The sequence below is a fragment of the Calidris pugnax genome, unplaced genomic scaffold (assembly GCF_001431845.1).
Source record: "Calidris pugnax isolate Ruff unplaced genomic scaffold, ASM143184v1 scaffold41, whole genome shotgun sequence".
Classification (NCBI taxonomy): Eukaryota; Metazoa; Chordata; class Aves; order Charadriiformes; family Scolopacidae; genus Calidris; species Calidris pugnax.
In genome coordinates this window covers 12,057,535-12,081,447 of record NW_015094509.1, presented here as the reverse complement: position 1 = coordinate 12,081,447, position 23,913 = coordinate 12,057,535, and the positions used below count along the sequence as shown (strand labels likewise).

At 39.0% G+C, this 23,913-nt stretch overlaps 1 protein-coding gene across 2 annotated transcripts in view; it reads left to right on the top strand.

Annotated features, from left to right (window-relative positions):
* DPYS (dihydropyrimidinase) overlaps nucleotides 1-18,045 on the top strand; it is a 30,505-nt gene extending 12,460 nt beyond the window's left edge. For both annotated transcript variants that reach the window (XM_014965238.1, XM_014965237.1), the window contains exons 6-11: nucleotides 216-372; nucleotides 1,372-1,513; nucleotides 3,480-3,622; nucleotides 13,376-13,583; nucleotides 16,316-16,420; nucleotides 17,909-18,045. In XM_014965238.1, the coding sequence (XP_014820724.1) occupies nucleotides 216-372; nucleotides 1,372-1,513; nucleotides 3,480-3,622; nucleotides 13,376-13,583; nucleotides 16,316-16,393 (728 nt within the window). In that variant the 3' untranslated portion in view covers nucleotides 16,394-16,420; nucleotides 17,909-18,045. The remainder of the gene's footprint in view (nucleotides 1-215; nucleotides 373-1,371; nucleotides 1,514-3,479; nucleotides 3,623-13,375; nucleotides 13,584-16,315; nucleotides 16,421-17,908) is intronic.
* The last annotated feature ends 5,868 nt before the right edge of the window (nucleotides 18,046-23,913 follow it).

Genomic DNA, 23,913 nt, shown 5'->3' with positions numbered 1-23,913 from the left:
TGAGGAAATATATTGGGAGATCACCAGTAGAATATTCAGAACAGAAATGCTATGTTATAGCTTAGTTTGTTATGTCCTTCCATATGTCGGTGTTTAATTTGAAACACTCATTCAAATTTAAATCCATTGCCACCAAAAAGATATGGAACAGAGAAAATACAAGATATGCATTTTTATTTTGTTTGATGATGATACTATTGCTTTACATTTTTCAGGAAAGGTGGTTTATGGGGAGCCTATTGCTGCTAGTCTTGGCACCGATGGCACCAACTACTGGAATAAAGACTGGGCTCATGCTGCAGCATATGTCATGGGACCTCCACTGAGACCAGATCCATCTACTCCTGGTTTCCTCATGAGCTTATTGGCCAAGTAAGCAAACAAACAGTTACAGCTGATGCCCAAATACACAGCAAATTTTGTCTGGAGTACATAATAACAGGTTGATGCTCTGGAGATTTTCTAAGTATAAAATGTTAAATTATAAGGAAGGAGAAATGGAAGGTGAAACCATAGATGAAAAACATTTTTTGTTATAGAAATTAGAAAGTGTTCAGATTTTGGTTCTCTGAACTTTTGTTGCCTTCTCCCCCCATTTGATTTAAATCAGTAAGCCTTGCATTGCAAATACTGCAGCAACAATTGAAACATGACCGGGGGACAGTAAGGCTCTAAGTTGGTGAGAAACCTGTAAAAAGTGGCGTCACAGCTAGCGGTTCTGGGTTTTGTAGTCAGCTGCCTTTTTTGCTTGAAATTTGGTTGCTGCATAAAAACTAAGCCTGCTGACTTCTAAAGGTAGATATAAGTTGTCCACTTCATATCGTCTCCTTCAGAAAGAAGTAGAAACAGAAGTATCCTTCAGATACCTGCAGTTAACAAAATGTGTGGTTTGCTGGTATTTCATTACCAATAAGTTTAACTCCACGAAAGGGTTGAATTTGACCAAAGAGTCTATGAAGGTATGCTGGAACACTGGCTGATGATTGTGCAGATCCGTAGAAATTTCACTGGATATATGGAGTGATGCAGTCTAAAATTGCCCTAAGTGAGAATGGAACCAAGCCCTTTGTCTTTGGGCAAAATGGGACAGTCCTTCATTAGTGGGACACCTTTGGCATATCCGAAGAAAAAGTGTTTGTTTTTGATGCTTGGCTTCTTCTGAGCAGTTTCTGAAGAGGAAACTACTTCACAGGGGAACTGGCTGTTGCTGTGAGCTACTCTTGGAGAACTGGACTGAAGACAGGATGGTGGGGCATATCAGCTTTTCCTTGCAGGACAGATGGCTGGATCTACCTAGCCTTGCAACAGATTTTCTTATGTGGCACTGCCTGGTACATGCTCTGATTCATAATGAACTTTGCTTCTCTGCAGTGATGACCTAACTGTGACAGGGACTGACAATTGTACCTTTGACATATGCCAGAAAGCTCTGGGGAAGGATGACTTCACAAAAATCCCTAATGGAGTGAATGGTGTGGAAGACAGGATGTCAGTCATATGGGAAAAAGGCGTTGTAAGTATATCAAGATGTCTGAACATGGAGGTAATTGATTTCTCCAACAAAATATGTTATCTCAGCAGTTATCAACTCTCCATTTTTATCAAGTGTATATATCATAGGATAACTCCTTTGATCAAATACCGTAACAGAGTCCTTACTAACTCTCACTTTGTGGTCCTGGGAGGTAGAAGATTCTTAGTGCCTAAAGTGTAGCACCAGAGAATAATTTCCATCATTTAGCAGGAAAGGACTGCTATTGTTTCAGCTGTAGTGCACAGTACATTTATGTGTAGCATTTTTTTTCAACCGATTAAAGGGAAAGAAGAGGTAAGAGGTGCTCACAATTTTGACTTGGTCAGTTCTCTATTTTTTCCTCTTTGATCTCAAGCTTAGCTGTTGGAGGAGCTTCCACACTGGGACTGTGCCTGTCAACTTCTAATTTGTGTTTTCAACCAGAGGAAACAAGCTAGCAATAAGAAATGCTTCTCTAATGTATGGTTTAGTCCAATAATATGATGAGATGAGCATCCTCAAATCCCATTGACTTCAGATTCTCAGTGCCAACACAAGAATGCTTGGCGCGTCTCAGGATGATGCCCGTCTGGCTCTAAAAAAAATATAAATATGAAAGCTAGTGGCCAGGTTTTTTGGATATAGGGTAGTCTGATGAGTGGAGGGTTGAGGCAACCTGGAGAGGAATGTGCTGCTTAATGGGTGTTACGATTGCTCTGGCTAATACAATACTGTTGAGTTCCAGAGGCTCTAGTTAAATTTTCTAATTAATATTAAGTTCTCTTGTAGTAGAGAAGTAATGAAGTCTTGTCGATAATGCACTGTGAAACTTATTTGTCATAGTAGAATTATCTACCTCACACACTTGGTAAGGATGTGGCTCAGAATCTTCTTGATCTATATTTAGGATTCAGTTCCATCTGGGTGTACAAAGCCTATATTCACCTGTGGCATAGCTCTAGTGTGATTATTTATGGTGCAAACTGGAAAATAATCTAGCTTGTGGTTAGTATGAAAGTGAGATATGAATATGTACATCAGTGCTGCTGGGCAAGATAATTTTTCAAAAAGTTCTTCAATCAGTAATATCCTCCCTTTTCTAACTTGTAAAATATTACAGAGTTGTGAGAGTTTGTCTGGAAAGCTTCCCTCCCTTCCAACACACCATTATTTAGAGGAGTAGTGTTAACCACTTTCATTATGCTTTTCTTCTCAGGTGACTGCTCACAGGCCACCATACAAACATGTGTTTTGACATTCTGATTCCTAGACCGACCTTTTCACAATATTACTGACAGTGTAGCTGTCTTCCTGAGCAAACAACAGTCCTGGAGGCTGCATTAAATGAGTTATGTAGCAGTGGACAGTCCCAAGACATGTGTAGATCCATTATTATTTGCCGTGTTACATCAGCAAATCTGTTTTTTATACTACTTGATCTCAAACATTCACTGAATTGTAGTATCTCCTGTGTTATTGCTGAAGAGATTTGCAAATCACCTTTCCTATATTGCACACAGCACCTTGCCTCTCCTTCACTGTGTTCTAGGCTCTCCCTAATACTGTATCATGGTTTTCCAAAACCTAGATACTTGAGAGATGTTATGTCTCCTGAGGAAATTGCTGAGCAGGACTACAGATTCAAAGCCAGCTAAAAAATTTTATTTCAGTTGACTTGGGACTGGATCCACAGAGCATTTGGCTTTAAAGTTGTCATTTTTTCCCTTTGCTGTGGGATAAAGTAAGATAAAGTTACCACATTCAGTAAATGTACATTGCAGTACGTGCATCTGAGACAAATAGTTACTTTTATTTCTTTTAAACTCCTCAGTATGACATTTTTAAAAATATTGATGTGATGTTGGCAGAGAGCTGTCACTCATCCTAGACTTTTCAACAACAGGAACATTTTTTTCATTCCCTGTTTAAAAAAGTAATGAGTTTGCTTTTGTGTAATCTTCTGCAGTACAGTGGAAAAATGGATGAAAACAGATTTGTAGCTGTTACCAGCACAAATGCAGCAAAAATCTTTAACCTTTACCCAAAGAAGGGGAGAATTGCTGTGGGTTCTGATGCTGACATCGTAATTTGGGATCCCAAGGCTACAAGGTACGTATGAGTAGTTATTTCCTCACATCCTGCCTCTCTGCAACAGAAAATATCTCAAAGCCTCTGTATAGCAATAAGCCTTTTGGGTGAGGTTCACTTCACGTGAATTATTTACAGGTTATTTGTCTCCTACAACAGTGTGTGTAAGTAGAAATCTTTGATCTCTAGATAGATTTAAAAAAAAAGATTCTCCTAGATTGCTGACCAAATGTGAAAATAACAAGGTCTCTATATTATGCTACCTGAACTTGGTATCCTAAGAGTAAAAACAACCACTTTGGGATCTTAGAGGAACTCTGTTAAGTACTGGAGTACACTTAGCTTCCACTGCAAAGAGCAGGGAGCCTGTGTTCCTGCAGGATGACCCATTACAAGCTTGTGTTTTGAACTTACAGCTACCTCCAACGTATTCACAAGTGGTCAGGATGGATGGTGAAAATGTGGGCTCTTACCCTCCTAATGTCTTCTCCCTGGCTGATAGAGCAAATATAGTGGTAGAACCAGGAGTGATCTTAATTTTGAAGCTCAAGCTGTGCATGCTTATGCTTTTGTGCTGATGTCTCACACTGCATGTCTTGATGCCATGGTATATTTTTGCTACAAAAGGGCATGCAGTGTCTTTCTGGGCGCCTCAACTCACACAGCATACTGTGCATTACAGCTGATTCTGTCTTCAGGTATAACCACCCCATCAGCCATCTCCATACTCAGGCCACTGTAAATATCTCAAGAATTACACATCTTGAGTCTTACTCTGGCTCTTGTGCCCATCCTGGTCTTATTTAAACTGCCTGGAAATTGTCTGGCAGACTGCCACTCTCCTGTGGAGTTGTTATTCTCAGCCGAGATACCTATGGGCTGTGTGAATGCATCTACACTGTTCATCCACCGAGCAGATTAGTTTAAATCTGCAGGCACTTTATCAACTGACTCTTACATCTGCCCACATCCAGCCTGCACAAAACAGCAGCAGGTCAGGAGGTGCCCTGGGCTGCTGCTTTTGTCTTGGGCTCAGCTCTAAGGAGCAGCGTGAACATACAACTCAGCTGAAGGCCTACATTGACCCTCCTTGAAATCCCTTCGTCAGTGTCATCTGAACAGTCAGTAAATCCATAGAAGACAGCAGCCACTAACCTAGATGAGCTTTGTGGGGTGTTGGGCATGATGACAGTATGGCCAGCTTTCATCATGATGAAAGGGACAGTGTTTGATGTCCCTGAAACCGGAGCTGTTGTAACTCAGATGGCATTAGATTTTCAGCCCTTGTTGTTTTTTTTTTTTAAAAAAAGAGCTGCAGAACCCCCTCATTGCAGAGGAAAGTTTTGAAACATAACTGGGCAAATCTGATTTTGGAAGCCAAATGGAGGAAAAAAAGTCCTAATCCTAGATTTACCTTACACAAACAAAATTTTCTTGACCAATCTTCTGGTTTTTGAATTTTTGATAATGCAATTTTCACTCATTTCAATATATTAATGAGTACCAAAACCATGTGAGACCGAAAAGAATAGCATTCTGTGTTTTAAGCTGCTAAACTTGAGGACATGGAGGTTGCTATTCAGAAGTCCCACAAAAAATGGGCAGCACCAGCAAAAGAAGTTTCAGGAATGTCAACCCCAATAAACACAGAGGCCTGCCCAGTGCTGGGTCAGAGAGATTTTCGTGCGCATTATGCCTTCTGGCATGTTGAGCAAGCATATTTTGAGATACTAGCAATGAGCTATTTCAGAACAGTGGAGCTATGAACTCTGATTAAAAAAAATCTGAAGGATTCTTTTCTGAGCTCACTTCTGCTCTGCCTGGGGACAAATGAATCTAGAAAGATAGCAGAGTTCTGACATTGTTCTCAAGGTGCTTTGTCAGCTCCTGTAATTATTTATCCTTTTTACCTCCCAAACATTCCTTTTGCCTCCCTTCACTCTCTCCTGAGTGTTCTAATTACTTTTTTGGCCACTACAGCTGTGAAGGTGCAGTTTTTCTTCAAATATTTTTTCAAACAGTACACTGTATTTTCTCACTGAGTAAGCTGATTTTAAGTTCAGCCAATACTTTCTTTTTTTTCCCTGATTTCATCCTGTTCCCATTGTTTACCTCTTTGGCTTTGCTGGGAACAAGCCCCTCTGCAGGTACAATTGTGTGAACTAGATAAGTATAAGTAAATCTCACCAGTGCTTGTCTATTCATTTCACTACAAATCCTGAAGAGGGCACAAACACCCCAGCAGTAAAAATAGGATCTAGCTAATGGACTTCAACCATTTAAGATATTACACAAGGTGTGGCCTCATGTGCTTTGTTGACTTCGGGGAGAGATTTTCAATTTTGCAAAAGGCTTGTTCCTCTTTCTTGCCAAATCCTTCCTCTTTTGAGAATGACATTTTTCTCATTTATAAATCTAACTCTTGTAAGAGGAAAATGCAATTTTCCATTTCTGATTTGATGCTGTGTTGCTGTAGTTTTAAAGGACTGGCTGATACCACTCTAGAGAGTTAGACAATTGCTGAAGCATTGCTGTGAGGAACTGGTATTATCACAATCTGTCAGAGGAAGTCTATGGGAAGATTCTAAAGTAAATCTGAAAGGTAGTGAAGCTCTTCAAAATACAAAAACTTTATCCCTTCAAAATCAGCTGCATTTCACCACCCACACCATTGCACAATAGTAACATGTTGGGTGCTATCTGGGCATTCAGGACTTTCTAGGTTGCAAAAACCTAGTGATTTCAATGTGCCAACTCTGCAAGCTGGAAGCAAATACAATTCAAGGTTCTACTTCCAGCACTGTGCCACTTCAGCTGAGGTTTTCCTTCTATGGATCAGATTCTTTGACTGGCCTATTTCTATAGCATTTTCTGGTAATTTCTGCAGAAAGTATCATATGAACAGTCATCAGATTTACTACTGTATTTAAAACCTTCTCAATACTAGGTTTAACTGCTCCGCGTGAAAGCAAGCATTTTTGGGAAGAAACACATTAAGAGTATAAATTAGTTAGAAACTGCATTAGAAAAAATAGGTTGTGAGTTCTGCCAGGTTAGGTCTGTTTCTTAGCTTCCTTATACTCATTGCATATTCATTAAAGAATACACAAATACCAAACCAACCACTGTTGGTTTATTGCATCTTGTAGACGTCAACACCCTCAGCATCCCAAGTACAGCTTGTGCACACAGGACTGTTTTGTGAGAACACCTTGGAAAACATATGTAGGCAGCAAATGTATACTCAATGTACCATCTTATTTAAATCTGTGCTTTGATCAAGAATGTTCACTGACTTCTTTCAGATGCACACAAATAATATAACAGCATCAAGTCTGTAAAAAAAAAAAAAAGCAACTGTAAAGTCTGCTCCAGAAGGAGAGGGCAGACTAAGCAAGGAAAAAGAAATGTCACCTGTCAGCAACTCGGTGTCCTCTATAACTGATGCTTTTAGCTATTTGAAAGCAAGCAAGAGTATAAAATCCCCTCAGTGTGTTTCAGAAATGCTCAGCAAGAAATCTAAATACTGCAATACCCAATTCAGACCATGCAAAGAGCTGAGCATCCCTTGTAGAGTAGGGGAAGAAGGTGCTAAAGATCTTATAAGAGACATTCATCTCCTGGCAGATATTAGGGCTCAATAAAATCACTGTAGCCTGTTGAGACCTTGCAAAAAGCCCTGGATCAGGTCCCTAAGGCAAGATCAGACACACGTAGAGAAAAAAACCTGTCTCAAATGGAGTTTAACTTTCAAAGTTCAGCCACTTCATTATGGCAATCTGCAGTTTGAGAAGCCTTACCTACCAGTTTTTTTCCACTCCCTAGGTATAGCCTAGAAGTTAGCTACTTTTGAATGCAGAGGCAGAGCTGTCTGTGCAGGTAGCAATCTCTCACCCCATCTTCCTTCAGCAGGCCCAGTGTGTGCCAATGGAGTGATGGCTGGAGCTCCTGGAGCAGGGTCCCTGATTAGCAGGGAAGGCAGAAGTCCAGAGGCGAGAGGACAGGGAGAAAAAGGACACATTGATCTCTAATCTATCTGCTATGACAGGGGTTTCTAACCCCTGTTTCCAGTGTTGTTTATGCATTTCAGGGGAAACGGTCACTGGATGCAAGGCGGTGAGAAGTCAGAGTGCCCCGGTCTGCTGGCACATGTTCCCTCAGTGCCTTTGTTTGCATGTAGATAAGTTCATGGATAACAATTTCGCATTTGTTGGAACTAGAATCTGCAGCCCATGTCTGTCTCATTTTAGTCAAGTCTTCAGCCTCAGAGGCTTAAGTGGGGACAAGTTACAACATTTAAGCACTCTTTGCCAAGCAACTGCCTGCAAATTTTTGTAACATGAAAGAGGAAGAAACCAAGATGTTAGCAGATGATTAGAATAAATAATGCTGCAACTGTCTTAGTGTTTTGATGAATGAGCATAATTTTGAATACTGAGTATATGGATAACTGCATCTAGACACAATGAGACAGAATGAAATAATGTGGCATACAAATAGGTATGCATAGGACAAGTGTGTGCTGGCATTTTCAATAGCTCCATATTGCTTTGCACAAGTGCGAGCGTGTGCATGCATGAATGTACACTAATTCACTAGAATCAGAGTTGCTGTCAACGGCCTGTTATCTCAAATTAAGGGGATATGGAGAAAAATAATAGACACAAATTAAAATACAGGAAATTCCATTTAAACATAAGAAATAACTTTTTTTTTAGCTGTGAGGGTGATCAAACACTGGCAGAGGTTGCCCAAAGAGATTGAGGAGTCTCCATCTTTGGAGGTATATAGAACCTGACCGGACACAGCCCTGAGAAAGCTACTTTGAGTGACCCTGATCAGAGCAGAGGGCTTGGAATAGATGATCTCTTAGAGATGCTTTCCAACCTCAATGACTGTGGTTCGGTGAACTGTAACAAAATAAGCCTCTCTGAGAGAGCATGATGAACGTTTCCCTAGTAACTTGCTGTCTCACAGAATGTCAGCTGCTCTCTTTAGACAACTGAATCTTGGAAATGTTACCAAAAAAATTTAAATCTTTCTTATTTTCTCCTTATGTAACCATGCCTATTTCTCCCTGATAACCTCCAGATCTTCTTTAGTTATTGAGTAGACTAATTTGTATTTTTCTCTTTTTATGCTTTTCTGCAAGCCTCATTTCTTGTTACTGTTTCCCTCCTGCCTGTTACGCGGTTTGACAATTTTCACTTTCATCCCGTATCAGTTTGAAATGATTCATAGGAGCAAACTGTTGGTATTGTTGTCAAATAAGTTACTTACCATAATCAGAAAAATAATTTTGTTGTCATTCTCTACTCCTCTTAAAATGATGAATTTCATAAGTTATGCTTGCATAAAATAAAGATCCCATCCCTCAAATAAGTCCCTTTGACTCAGAGCTCCCAAACCCTAACTTGCTACCTCTTCTTACATCTGTTACTTTATCCACAGTTCTCCTCACTTCACATGGCTAATCAAACTCAATGCTTATTTGAAGATATTTTTTAAGAGGTTAGGGATACAACTTTATGAATAGTTACCTGCATATATTTGCATGTGTGGTTACTTTAATTCTTTAATGTAAAATAGGCCATGTGGGTTTTAATCCACATTATGGGCTTATAGATAGCATTTTTGCACACAAATCTTAAGACTTGCTCTTTCTCCTTTTTCCTCTTCCCCCTGGGAATTATGATGACACGTTACATGACTAATTTTTCAAACTATAATCGTGCTATTCCCCCCCCCCCCCCCCCCCCCTCCTTTTTTTTTTCTTTTAATAAAATGACTCTTTAACATTAACAAAGTTCAAGTTAATTATCATTATAAATGAGTACTGGCTCAGGACAGCACAGAAAGGTGAACAATCTATTTATTTTTTTCTAGACTTTAGAAAAGCAGGTTAGCAATATGGAGAGTACAAAGGCATCTGAAAGTGATGAGAAGAGGCAACTCGCAAAGGCTGATACTATCCTCAGCAAACTGGCATTTCTCACCTACCCCCAGCTCTGAAGAGCTTAGAGATACTGCACTGTCAGCACTGAGAGAAGTTGCTTACAGCTCAAATACTCACTCTTACATAAGTTGGTTTTCTATGGCAGCTGTCAATGAAGCAGTTGTTTTCAACAATGGACTCGCATCATTTTAGCTGTCTTTATTACAATATCTTAATTTAATTAAGTAATTATAAAATCGGTGTCCTACCCTTTACCGAGATTTGAGCAGCTATTCTTGCCTAAGGGCAGTTGACTACAGAATTCCTTCATATTCCTGTACCTGGAATTTTTAAACAAAACTGTGTGAGGTATGCATCCAGTTTCCATTTAAAGTAATTAAATTCTTTGTTTTCTTATGCCCACCTTGAAAATTAAAGTGATAATCCTCACAGCGGTCAAAGTTTAGGTTCTAGAGCTCATTCTAGTCCAACAGATCCACCTTCACTGGGTGATGTAGCTTCACGTCCTATACATTATGAGGGGCAGAAGATCACTCTGTTTCCCTTCATCCAGTTCCCCCTCCTGATTGACTGTAACTCACTATTTAGTATTTCAGGCTCTGACTGAGGCATAGACATTTTTATGATGCTCCTGGGTTGTGTTTAACTTGAAATGAAAACTGGTACCTCTAATTCCTTAACAAAACTTCAGGACATAACTTTTGATCTGACAACCTGTGCAGTCTTGAAAACCCCACAGAAGATACTCTCTTCTAAATGTCAAACTTCAGTTTGTAGTTTATTTATATATAATATTCTAGGAGTGGTATAAAGCCCCTTCTTACATAGAGCATAAATAAATGCAGGCTTACTAGTCACTGAATCTTCATACAGTCAGAGAAAATCTGGTAATTGCTCTTAGAGTAGAATAATTGATATTTGACTGGAAATTAGTTGGACAGAAGCACTGGATTGAAAAAAAAATTCAGAAGCATGTCGTCTTCTTTGGTATGAGAGGAATGCCAATTTTTATATTTATAGCCTAAAACATTTTTGCAAGACAGGTGTATCGGAAGCAGCCAAAGTGAATTACATGGAAACACTGATGTAAGTAGGAACAAAACAGGGCCTGATGTCCTTGCAATATCTATTTTGTAGAAGAGAATTTTCCTTTAAATGTTGAAGTAAACATTCTGATCTCAGTCTCTGTTTAAGAAAAAGTTGCTTGAAACAAGCGTCACTGTAATTTATAAAAACAATTAGAGAATTCTACAAAAAAAAATTAAAAAAAAATCCAATACAGTTTTTTGAAGCCTGGAGTCAGAATCTGCTCTCTCATGTTGAGTAATCCCTTGTGTCAGGCATCACATAGGATGCTGGAGACAGCTGTTAGTTACATTATACCTCACTACGATGGCAGTCTTGGTTCCTTGGATAATAAGTACGTTACAGCCATTCTTGCCATTAGCTGAATGGTCAATAGCATTCAGACGTTTGGAGCAAACATTGGAATTTTGTAAAGATTCCCAGCCAGCTGCCTGCTACTGAAATGGCTGGTACAGCAGTAAACAAACAGTCTGTTGCATAAGGTTGCTGAGTTGTGAGCTTCAGCCCCAAGCATACCATCTAGTTCAGTTTTAATTGGTAGCTCACTTGCTCCCTGAAACTTTCACTGCCATTGATAATGTCAAAGAGTTAAATCACAGAGGAATTTTGGTGATCTCCATCAGAGAGAATGAGCTTCACCTTCAGAAAGGACAGCCTGGTCTAAGGCTTGTTTCCACAGAAGAGTTGTAAATGAGTTCTATACAAGATTGTTGTTGATACAAGCTCTGGGAAATGTGTTTTGTCCTACTGTAAGGTTTATCTGTACAAATGGATATTTCTTTTAAATGTGCTAACTTCCATTCATTTTGTATCTTTTATGAAGGACGTACTTACCTCTGAGGTGTGTTTACCTCTAGTGATCCCGCTGTAGCACAAACACCTCAACATATGAGTTGAAGGATCTTGCTTATTTTTCTGTTCATTTGCTCAAATTACCTTTCCCGTTTTTATTTTTGTGTCCCAGAGCTATTGTTCAAATAGATGTGATGTATACCCAAAGAATGCTAAAGATAATTATATTACAGTTATTCTTACTTACTGTTCTAGCAATGGGACCCATAAGGGTAATACAATAAGCTAGAAGAATATTTTCAAAAACTCTTTGTAGGACTATTCTAACACCCATGGATAAAGCTGTTTAACAGTGTTCATAGGATCAGTGAATACAAGAGAGGTCTGACTTCTATTGCTTGTTCTTTCTGCTGTGAATCTACAAGATGATGCTGATACTGGTGAGCAGGCATGCATGAGTTTTCTGTCCAAGGTGTGATGAGTAGGGAAAAAGTTTTACTCCTATGGGAATATTGGCCATATACAGCCTTTGAAAAGTCAGTTGCCATGAATATTTAAATGTAACCCCTAGAAGAACCAATTATTCTTAATTCAGCAGAATTATATGAAAGGAAAATGAAGTATCCTTCCACCAATTCTTTTTTCCTCTCTATAAATAATAATTTGAATTATTTGATACGTGATTACTTTTCAAAATGCTATAGTTCAAAAAAGATACAGATTTTGTTGTGGTTTTCATATTTTGATAAGGATGTTAACAAAAGTTTTTGAAAATTATTCACCAAATAGATCAATATTTTAATCTATTAATATTTCATATTAGTTTTTACTTGGATAATTGTTTTGCAAAACATGGTCTCTGGAATAATGCTAATGCTGTATATACATGATAAGTTTTTGACTCTGTACGCACCTGTTCTGGAAAATACTGACTGCTAACCAAAAGCATGAACCGTCCTTCTTTTCAGAAATTACAGATGGCAATAAAAATATAAACTCTCCAAATTATTTAAAAAAATAAATCTGTAGATTGGAAACAGGAATTTAATAAAATAATTAAATAAAATTCAAAATCTTGTGACCCATTTTACATACAGTAAGACAGTAAGTAACTCAGTAGGGAAAAAGATAATAGAGGAAGTATACACAGCCCGCAATTCCAGATGCTAATGTCAGCTCCAACGTTGGCTCTGTCTTTTATGGAGCTAGTTAGGGTTGGAGAAATTGTCTAGAAAAATGGTGATCATAAAGAATGAGGCCTATGCATAAATGAAGCAATAATACTGCAGCTCAAATGCATATTGTTGAGGTCTAAAATTCTAATTTGCTTTATGATCTTGGAGGAAAGGTATGTAGAAGTGTGATGCTGTCATTGTTATTTCTCAGCATTGAGATATTTGGCCACCCAGTCACTGGATCAACCCAGCTCACATTAAAAGTTACCAAAATTCATTGTCATCTACTTACTTTCCAGTGAAATAGTCTTTGTGTTATTCGTGAGTCTCAATCTTAGAAACATTGCAGCCATACTTTTCAAACTTGAAATTGCAAGTCATTCTAGCTAAAAGGTCAGAGCTTTTTCTGACCTTACCATGCATAGACATTTGCTTGGCAAGGCAGAATGAAATCATGTTATCCAAATAAAATATTACAACCTGATTTTTTTCCCACTAATCTCTTTCTAGTGGAAAATTCTGCGTTTCAAGGCTGCAAAGTTCTGTCCTTTTGACTCCCCTTCATTCTTTTGAAATGCAATTACTGTTCAATGAAATGTTAATGCTCTATCCTATTTTTGCAGCTGTTCCATGATGTACTGTACAATGTCGTATTTTAATAATGCTACTAAATTTTCTTCCTTTATCAATTTCTTAAAATTTTATAATAAAGTAAAATGCAACGATCGTAGTAATTTTATGTGTTGTTTTGTTTTGTAAACGCAGGACAATATCTGCAAAGACACATCACCAGGCCAATAACTTCAATATATTTGAAGGAATGGTCTGCCATGGAGTCCCAGTTGCGACAGTTTCAAGAGGCAAAGTGGTTTATGAAGGTGGAGCTTTCAATGTCAGAGCAGGAGAAGGCAAATATGTCTCCCGTCCACCATTCCCTCCATATGTCTACAAACGAGTCAGGCAGCGGGAACAGGTTAATTAAACTAATAAATCTCTATAATGCTTTGTACAACATGAGGATAACTAGCTCTTGGGAAGAGAGGTTTGGGGAATCAATGGTAATTTCCCTTACTAATCAAAATCTGCCAAGGTGGGAGGAAATGAAATTAAGGACTCAATTTTTATTGTTCTTTATCTTACAGAAAAATATGATAGCCTAGTTCCTGCTCTTAGGATAGTCTGTATAGCTCATAGACTAAGCCTGGGTACTTTTAAAAATAAACACTTCCCACCTACAATAAAAGTAGGACAGAGTTTTTCTCATGTGTAATCTGACTAACTGCTAGATTTTATCACTGATTTCACTGTAAATCAGAGAGGCTTAACATCATATGCAGGAAGAATACAAAGAAATCAATAATTTTCTCTTTCATGGATCAGATGTTTGGAGCTGCAGAATATTGAACACTTGGCTCTGTTCCAACAAGAATGTGTTAAAAGCTGAACATGTGCGAAGCTCACTAAAGGACCAAGCAAGATAGCTCTGTTCAAGTTCATGTTCTGTTTGGTTTTGTTTTTTTTTAAAGAGAAATATTTAAAAATACACGAAGATTGAATTTTCAATACATATTTACCATGGAAACATTTATGAAGGATGCTTTTGACTCCTTAGTGTTGCTTATTGCGGGTAGGATCTTCAACACACCCAGACTAAGTATATTTGAAAATCACAACTTGAATCAGTGGGATTCACTGTAGGATCTAAAAGTTGAATCAGACTGGCATCTATGTGAGATGCGGCCCTTTGAAATTCTTCTAAGATATTTCTGTATATTTCTTCATGCTCTTGTCTTGATGGACTGAGAAAGGCATGTAAAAGTGGCTGAGTGAGGCTTTCCTCAAGTGACCACATTTTCACAGGAGCTGGTGGGCTGTCTGCAAGCTGATACACATATTGCAGTGGATGGGCAGGGAAGTCCTCTTGTGAGCACACAGTTTTTCACTGGAAACTAACAGAAAACAGATGATTGCATTTTTGCGTTTTGCGTTTTTCAAACATAAATGAACACTTTTTTTTTGTACCAGTATGAGTCAGTATAAATTAGATACATTAGAGATATTTTTATTTGCATTATGCTAGCATCTAACTATGCTGTTTCTACTTTGCTTTTATTTTGTAACCAGATGTGTCATTTAAATCTGATCACAATTTTTATATATTCTATTCAACTTTTCAGTCTGAATGAAGGTTAATGTTTCTGGAGGAAAGGAAGGGCAAAGAAAATAATCTTTGCCTGGACTTCCCAGACCTACTAGAGAAATGAACCAGTAATAGTAACTGTGAATTTGTCCAAAGGAAAAATCTTCCCTTTCCACTAAATGTCTAACTAAATTGAAACAACTGCTGCAAAGGTCATACAATTCCATGGCCAGCTGCAGATAAGAACGTCTCACAGGTTAAAGAATGAGAACTGCTCACCTATAGTAGACTCATTCTGCATTTTTAATCTAGATAGATTCTCTTTATGGTGTTCATCTTAGAAATCATAGTCCTTTGGATCTCTCTTCAGGGGGATACGTATCATGCACAAAGATGTATGTGCTTGTGAATCTATTTAATCCACCGGACAGTGAAGTCACTTGGTACTTTGATAATGAATGCTGCTTATTATTATAACACTTTCATTGTTGTGCAATGTTGATCCCTTTGACTTTTAATGCAAAATAAATGCCCTGTAATGGTAATAGAAACTAGCTATTGAAACCAGATTTGTACTGGCATTACACCAGCAAAAGTTGAGGCATTCCTTGTCATGTAAGAGAACATGCTGCAGATATTAAATGATAATTGGGTTCTTCCTCAAGCATAGCTGACTTTTAGTGACCCCAGATCCTGGCTTCTCTACTAAAGCCTTATATCACATGTTAGAAGATGAGTATCAAAACTACACTAAATTTAAGAGAAATTTGATCATTATAGAATTCTGAAAGACTTCAGTGAATGTGGTGGTTTCAATTTCCCATCAAAGCCAGAGAGAATTTTCCCTTAACCAAAACACCAAGTGCAATATGCCTTCAGAAGTGATTTTTCAACCAGCTCAACCTCCTTTAGCCAACAGCTGTGAAGGTGGATGCTAGATATCCACACAGGACAGGATTCCCTTTGCTTCACTGATGTTCAATACCTCTCTTATCTGTATTAAAAACATCACTGGAAAATGCAATTTAACAAAGAACAAAGCTTATAGCTTGAACTTGCAGTAAGTCAGCTGTTCTGGAGAGCAGTTCAGGTGTGTGTTCTTTGTACCTATTCTCTCCTGGGATATCCTGAATAGCTGAACCAAGATTAAAAAAATATACAGAAACAACACGATTGATTTATAATCACGTTTTAGCATATCCTAATTATTTATGTGCCATAATCTCTGTGGTTTTGCCACTCCAAGATCTGTTTGGTCTAAGGAAAGGAGAAGCATCAATACAATGAGATGGAACATGGTCAATTTTTCTTTAAAAAAAATAGCTTTAGAATTGCTTTGTTACAGTGCTGAACAGATTGAGCCACCCAGCTCCTTATGAAAGCTGAGAACTGAACTGTTTAATCCCAGTGTAAAGGATCTTTTCAAGAGAGTGGTTTGATGATAGTTTTGAGATGCATAGCATACAAAGCTGGATTATCATAGGACTACGGTTTTCATTGCGTCCAATTAGCAGTTGCAAGGGGAAGACAAATAATAATGAAAGATTTTAAATATTTCATTGCAGGTCTGTCAGCCTGTTCCTGTGAAGAGAGCACCGTATATAGATGTGGTCTCAGCAACACCTGTCGAAGGAAAACAGTAACTCATTCCCCAGGTTTGGCTCTTGCAGGTAACTGTTTTGACTAGTGAAAATTACTTAATACTTCTCTGAAACATCAGGAAAACAAAAGCACAGCAGGCCTTCTAACTTGTGACAGGATTGTCTGAAAGAAGCCCTCTCAGAAGCTGAGTTGTCTTGGTATCTTTAAATTTGATGAAAATGTGTGGCAGCCCAGGTATGGAGGACCTCTCTCTGATTGGAACCTCATTTAAAAATTTCAGTTGAGAGAAGAAAATGGAGTTTAGCTGCTAGACTGAGACATGGGTACAAAGACCCATAGAAAAACTGAGTTCGGTTAGCACCAGGATGACAAACAAAGCATAAATATTTGGCTTGGAAATTTACAGAAAAAAAAAACCAAACCAGCTTGATGTGAAAGATGAAATTCTCTGATGTCCTTGTGTTAGAGACAATAACTCTCCACCAATTGTGCTGTTTGGGTTAAGCAGATAGATCTTTTTGCAAGAACAACAGCTGTCTTCATGCAATAGAGGTGCTGCAGTCAATGCCAGCAGTGGTCTAATGGATGGTTGAGCTCCTGGAAGGCTCAGTGCTGCTAAAAGGGGAATAGCACTCGGCTTCTCCCTTTCCCTCCTCTCCAGCATCCACAGCGCATAGCTCGGCTATTGACACTCCCCCACTTGTTTACACCCGGTGCTCAGTAGATCCTTCTGTGAGCTGATTTACTTGCTAAGCCAGCAGAAAAGAATTGGCTTCCTTTTTCTGTGTTAATTTTTGTGTTGGCTTAGTGATCTGAACTGTCTCCCAGAAGAACCTAGCAAGGATCAGTGCAGTACAACATATGGGTGGGATAAGGCAGCTGGGGAGAAGGACTAGATGATACCACCTCACTCTTTAACTGTTTAACAAGCAGAAGAAATGCTTCAGGAAAAGTAAAAGAACTAGGTAAGACAGCAATTGAGACGTGGTGCTGCTGTATGCCAACTGCAGCTGAATTGTCTTCTACAGCAGGGGAGTTGACTAATATGAGTCAGGGGGACAGTGAGGAGCAGTAAGCATGATAAAATCCAGGGTGAGTTTTCTAGAGCATATGCATACCAACAATGAGATCAGCTAGTTTGAAAAACGATTTCCCAATAGATGGATGTAAAACCCCAGTTGCACCTCGCATAGAATGGGTCTGTTCATAGTGCTAATTAATATGAAGACAGGAACAAATCTGCAATGGTGGGAGGGTGGAGGTAGCTTGTCCACATTTAATTGTGTCATTCCTTTAAAGCTGCCTCACAGTAAACCTCATCCAGGGCATCAGTAGCAGCAATAGAGTGCAGCAGGCTATTTGTTTCTCTGTCATAAGGGAGAAAGCTTTTGTAATAGAGAGGACTAAAGGCTAAGCTGCAATAGAGTGAGGGAGCAATAATCATTCTTTCTAGCTCCTAGCACACTTTCTTCATTATTACCTCTCTGAGTGACAAACTGCAAAGCAGAGATTTTCTTTTGAAAGATTATATCATATTGTCTTTTTCTTCTCTGCAGATAAAAAGCAAATGAAAATAACCCTGCTGTCCCCACCAAAGCAGTGCATTCTGGGTCCAACAATCAAGCCACAGTCAACTTCAAAAGAGTCAACATGAAACAACAGTAACCAATAAACATTACACTGGGCTTCTGCATGGAAGTTGTCATTGCAATTTCTCTTTAAAAAGAGTTTTGTTATTAGAACTGGATAATTATTCTTAGAAAATGGAGTAATAATAAAATAATAACTAGAATTACAGTGTGGCAGAAGCTCTGTAGGTTCTTAAAAGTAGGCAAGTTTGGGGATGATGTTCTTAATATTTATTTTTAGAAGGCATCAGCTAACCTATAAAGTTAAAGCAATAAGCAAAGGCCTTTAGGCATATTTTCTACATTCTTACTCAGGTCACAGGAGATGAATCCTAGTTCTTTAATTTCATGTGTTAGGAAGATTTCTGTGGTTTAACAATGCAGAGAGTTCTGATAGCAGATGCTGAATTTGATTTTTTGCTTTTCCCTTCCTGAAAGGGGTCAGGTTCAGAAAAATGCTGATTCAGGGGAACTGTCACTATTTTAGAGCTTCTGCTACATCTCCCTGTCCCCTTCTTTAAAGGAGTTTATGCATTTTGTCCTTGCCAGCTGCACTGCCAAGCATTTATTGGTGTGTTCTAGTGTTTCCTTTGTTACACCCTAGGCAAACCTATGCTAACCCTACTGGTGAACTCACCTACAATACTGGTTTGTGTTCTCACTTTATGGAGAGAAATACACCCCTACTTTGAATGCTTATAATTGGGATCACCAGAGCAAGAGCATAATGCATTAATTAAAAAAACGCTTTTTTACTGAAAATGTGACAAATACCTTGTTTTTTGTAGGATAGGATTCTTAATTAAAGAAAAAATCTCATCTGCTCAATTTATCTGATTTCTCATCTGAGAAGTAATTGTATTCTTAGAAGCACAGCTGCATTACCATGTCTAGACAGTTTTTGCCTCTCAACAGAGAAAAAGGTGCTTCTGGAACACTGTTAATCTCTGCATCAAGATCTAAAACAGGCTAGATGAACCTGTACAGTGTTGCTTTCCTTTCAGATGAGATGAGACATTTTCTTACAATGCCAGTTTGTCTCCACTGACTACGAAGAGAATGCAGCGTGACTAACTGGTGCAGCCATCTTTGCATCTTTGCATCTCCACCAAGTCCATCTTCACATCTCAGAGCTGGAACTCTCTGGTATGAAGGATGCCTGTCTTTTCTTGTGTTTTGTCTTGTCAAGAGTGCATGTCAAGCATTAATTCATTCTTTTTAATTAATATTTTTCTACCTTAGAAGAAGAGCAGAAATTTGGGAAGAGTAGGAGGAAAAGCAACAGGGAGAAAGGACTTACTTCTAACAATAACATATATTTGTATGGAGTCTTTCATCTGAGGCTTCAGGTTTTAACAATTATTAGATCCTTGCCTATAATATATACCTATGATATGATATACCTATGAGACAAGTAAATATAATTAGAATAAGTTTACAGTTGTGAGAACTTTCAATGCCCAAAGCTCTGTGATTACTCAAGTGATTGAATTTATGTAGCTGCCTGATGTTTAATGTCCAGTGTTGGCTTAAGTGACTTGCTCAAGGCCAAAATGACTCAATTATAACTGAAATGAAACCCAGGAATAAAGGCTGCCAATCCTTTGGATACTGAAGATGCGCCCAGGACTTTCAAATGTCCTTTGAGCTCTTGGGACACCTACTGAGATAAAAGTGATACAAGAGACTGCAGATCATGAAAGCCCAAAGGAACAAAGTTAGTGATTTTTCTAAAAACAGATGTTTTCACAGTGTGATAACAGCAAGTAGTTTTATGAGTTATATAAACACCCATTTTGTAAACTGAGCTCTCCAAACCATGCAAGTATATAATCTGTGGAAAAATGTATAATCTTTTTAGGTTTCCTACAGATTTTTATTAGAACAGAAATGAGGAAGCTCCTCCCTGTACAATTAGCAAAGAGTTTCTGATGCCTGTATTGGTATTTACTGCTCTGTACCACGGATTATACTCCTTGTAGGAGGTAATCTTTGGATTTTGTTCTTAACAAATGCCTACTTTTTAATGCCAATGACTTTTTAAACTATTGTGCAGATGTCATGAAAAAAATTACTTGTATGTTTGAACTGGGATTTACTCCAAAACATCTGCTGTATTTTTACATCCTTGAGTGCAACAAGTTATTGAGGCTGTCAAGTTTGTGAAATTTATGAGTATTTGTTTTGCCATGACACATGCAGGCCCTAGTACCTGAATCCTGCCTCTAGCCACAAAGTGCCAAGTAAATAATAGCCCTTGGGAAACTGTGTGACATCAAAAGTACTTCAGGTGTGCTACTTGGGCACTAATATTAAAATTGAGACTGTCGGGGTCCAAATCCCTGTGGTCCTTTTTCTTTTTCCACTTATGTGGGACACACTATAAAGGTGGGATCTTCACAGGGATATAATTTTGGAACCACCCAGGTCCCTATTCCAAAACACCAGTAATAACTGACAGCAGAGCCAAATACAGTAGGATGTTTTTTCTATTAGGCATGTAGTTAATTTGGAATTAAATGGGATTATAAAATGTATTTATTTCAGCATAGGTCCTGAACTGGAGCATTGGAAGGAGCACTGAGTGGTTTCTCAGTCCTGCCTCAGTCTCTAGACACTGACAAGATTTCTGAATTTGTCCTACAACCTCATCCCAGCTATCATTTTTCATTACTTTCTCACAAAGTTGTTGCTGGGGCCATGCTATAACTGTAGTCCTAAAACAACAGAAGCCCCACACTAGGTTGGAAAGCTGGTTTAGAGATGACTTTTGCAGCACAGTTTCCTTGAGCCTTTCATGGGGAAGTAACACAACAATTGCTTTCCTAGATATTTGAATCCTACCTCATCTAGTTACAGTCCTCGGGCTTCTCCAGCGCCTGTTTGCTTTCTTTGATTCTGCCTTCAGTCCGTTGGTCACTCAGCAAGAGTAGACATTCTCTGATTGCTTTAAGAGGTGGAATTGCTACATTAAGCCCCTTTTTCTCTGAAGCAATACATCTCAGTACACAGGAGACAAGGATCTGTTTTGTCAAGGCTGAAACACGGAGCAGACTTTCCTTGCTTAGCACTTCTCTTTGAGATTCTGCTGTATTCCCCTCTGCTCCTGTATGGAAAGGTGAAGACTCATATACATTGTTAAAGTAAGGAAAAAATGCTGTTAGCCATATTTTTATAGGTCTCCCCAGCCAGACAGAAATTTGGGATCTTTAGTACTCCATTCTCCATGGTGATGCAGATTCTAGGGACAGTAACAGAGAAGGGATTTGTGAGATCTGATCCTGGCATACCTAACTTTGCTTTCGTCCCCATCATTTGCCAGAGAAATCCTCATATTGCCTGTTGGTTATCATTTCACTACCTGTGAGGAGCTCATGACTCTGGTGCAGGCACAAACACCTGCAGTGCTTCTCTCTTCAGCCTGAAGTGCCAGGGGATCTCTGCAGAGCAGCAATAGTGGGGCATGTAGCTTTGCTGGGCCACTGGAGGGCAGGGCTGGTATTGTGTACCAGGAGTGAGACGAGAAGGAAGTTACTGTCATGCACAGCAGCTCCTATGAAGCATGTTTATATATTGTGAAGTCTGTGCCCATGAGGTCGACGGTAACACCCCCATTTTCAGGCTTTATTTCATCAGCAGCAGAGTGATCCTTTGATCCTTACTTTCCACTTTTGCAATGTAAAACAGAACTAGAGTGAAGGCTTTGCCCGTTCATTTTTTCTTTAATTGCAAGCATCTCTGGGCTATTTAAACTGTGATGAAAATAGAATCAGTGTGACAACATTGACGTAGCAGGGATCAGGGTGAAAGCAGTTGTAAACCCAGCATCCTCTGACTTTGCACACCCAGCTGCCCACGTGAAGTGCTGCAACAAAACAAGCACAGAGGAAAAAAAAAAAAAAAAAAAAAAGAGCCCTTAGTTTAGCTGTGAAGAAAGCCAAGTTCAGGGATATGGGGTGGTGATAAGGAGAGTTCCATAAACAAGGCTCTTGAAAGGAAGCTGCCTCGTTTGTATTGTGCTTCAGGAGGGTCAGAAGCCCTAGCATGTCTCTTTGAATTATCTTCACAAGACAATCAGGTCAGGCTTTCATTAATTTTGCAAACCAGATTTGATCCAATTGGGGGATTTTTCACAGTAAATCAAACAACTTCTACACTAGTGAAGGAAGTTTAAAAAGGAAGTTGAGCTCTGTGGTGAGCTGGGGGAAGGAAAGGGACGAATGAGTCAAAAGCCAAATCCAGACTTCTCCTCAGACTCTTGTTCTGAGTGCTGGTGGTGTATGAATACGTTTCTGACAAGCCCTAGACAGGCAGTTAGAGACAATGCCCAGTAACATAAAACACATTGAAAATCTCCATTATGCCAATAAATTAATAAATAAAACTCTTAATTTCAACTGTAGTTCACTTGTGCTCAGCAGAAAGAAAAATTACATGCTTTTATGTATGGGGAAGAATGGTCTATAAGAGCAGAAGAAAACATCCCAAAAGAGGAAAGAAGACTTTGAATGACAAAGACGGGGGAAAAGAACCAAAATAAAATGTAGGAAATGTGACAAGAGGATACGTAAGAAGAGGAGCAGAAATAATTGTGGATGGAATACTGTTTTTTTTATTGTAACTTGTAGAGGATTTAAAAAAAAAAAAAAGAAGAAGAAAAAAGAACAATGTAGTCATGCGGTTGGGGGTTACGGTAAACAGAGAGGCCAAAGGGAATAGCTGAACAACTTGCAGAGGAGACAGCTGAAGATAAACAAACCCCCAGACCTCCCCAGCTCACAGGACAGGAACAAATGGGAGAAAACAGAAATCAAGTAAGGTCCGCAGAGAATGAGAGGTATGTCTCTGTGTAGTGCCAAGGGAAATAGAGAACTGCCTTTCGATCTGTACAACTAAAGAGGTCCTCAGTTTGCTGGGTATTTTTTCTGCTCTTTTCTCAACCACAGGGCAGCTGAAGGAATAGACCTAATACTGTAGATTAGTGTAAGAACTGTTCTACTGCTGAGATTAACCTCAATGTCTTTGGGGCACTAAAGGTGAATTTGTTTTAGGATTTAAAAAAAAAAGTGTGCAGAACGTGCCATTTTCCCTGGTACCCCAGGTTTAGGGAGATGGGGAAGAGCAAACTTAGCTCCTTTGCCTGCCAACCAGCTCAGCTTCAGCGCACCAGTATGTGTGTCACAGAGGCACACAGTGCATTAGTCCACCCAAGTGCATGACTCCAGTATGAGTGTAACAACAACAACATCTGTGAGGTGGCACCCTGGTTTTGGCACAGCACATTCACAAATTAACACAATTTGTTAATTGTGAGGTCAGAGCTTCTCACCACCTTGTCCTTTGGGACTGAAAGGAGCACATCCAACTCCTACCAGCAATGAACTTGCCAGGACTCGGACAGAAACGCTAAGCTCTTGTTGACATTTAACTCCTTTTCCCCTTTCATCTGCAGGGGAAAAGTGAAGGAAAATTTTCTCTTGTCACTTGTACCTGGATACTCAGTATGTTTTGTGAAAAAAAAATTTAAGCACCCTTCATTTTGCTCCTTTTTCACCAAAAGTCTTTTTACTACTGTTCCTTGACAAAAGTATCTGCGCTATAAATTATGTTCTGCTGCTGTCCTAGGCAGTCCCACTTAGAGCAAAGGAGGACATAGCCAGGCCACTCAGAGACATTCAACACAACCCTCAGTAATGCATGACGTTAATCTAGTACCTGTGTTCTAGAGACAAGCTTCTGGCACACCAGCAACCTGAACCATCAGTGTCAATGGAGGAGTGAGGCTTTGTTTGGAGTGAGACCCAAAGAAAAAAAGGTTTGCTGTTTTTCAGTGTCTCACGTGGAAAATGACATCTGACACTTGCTACTGAAAAGCTTTAAATAAGTTTTTATTCATTCAGATAACAGAAACATCAATCAATCGCTGTCCTGGG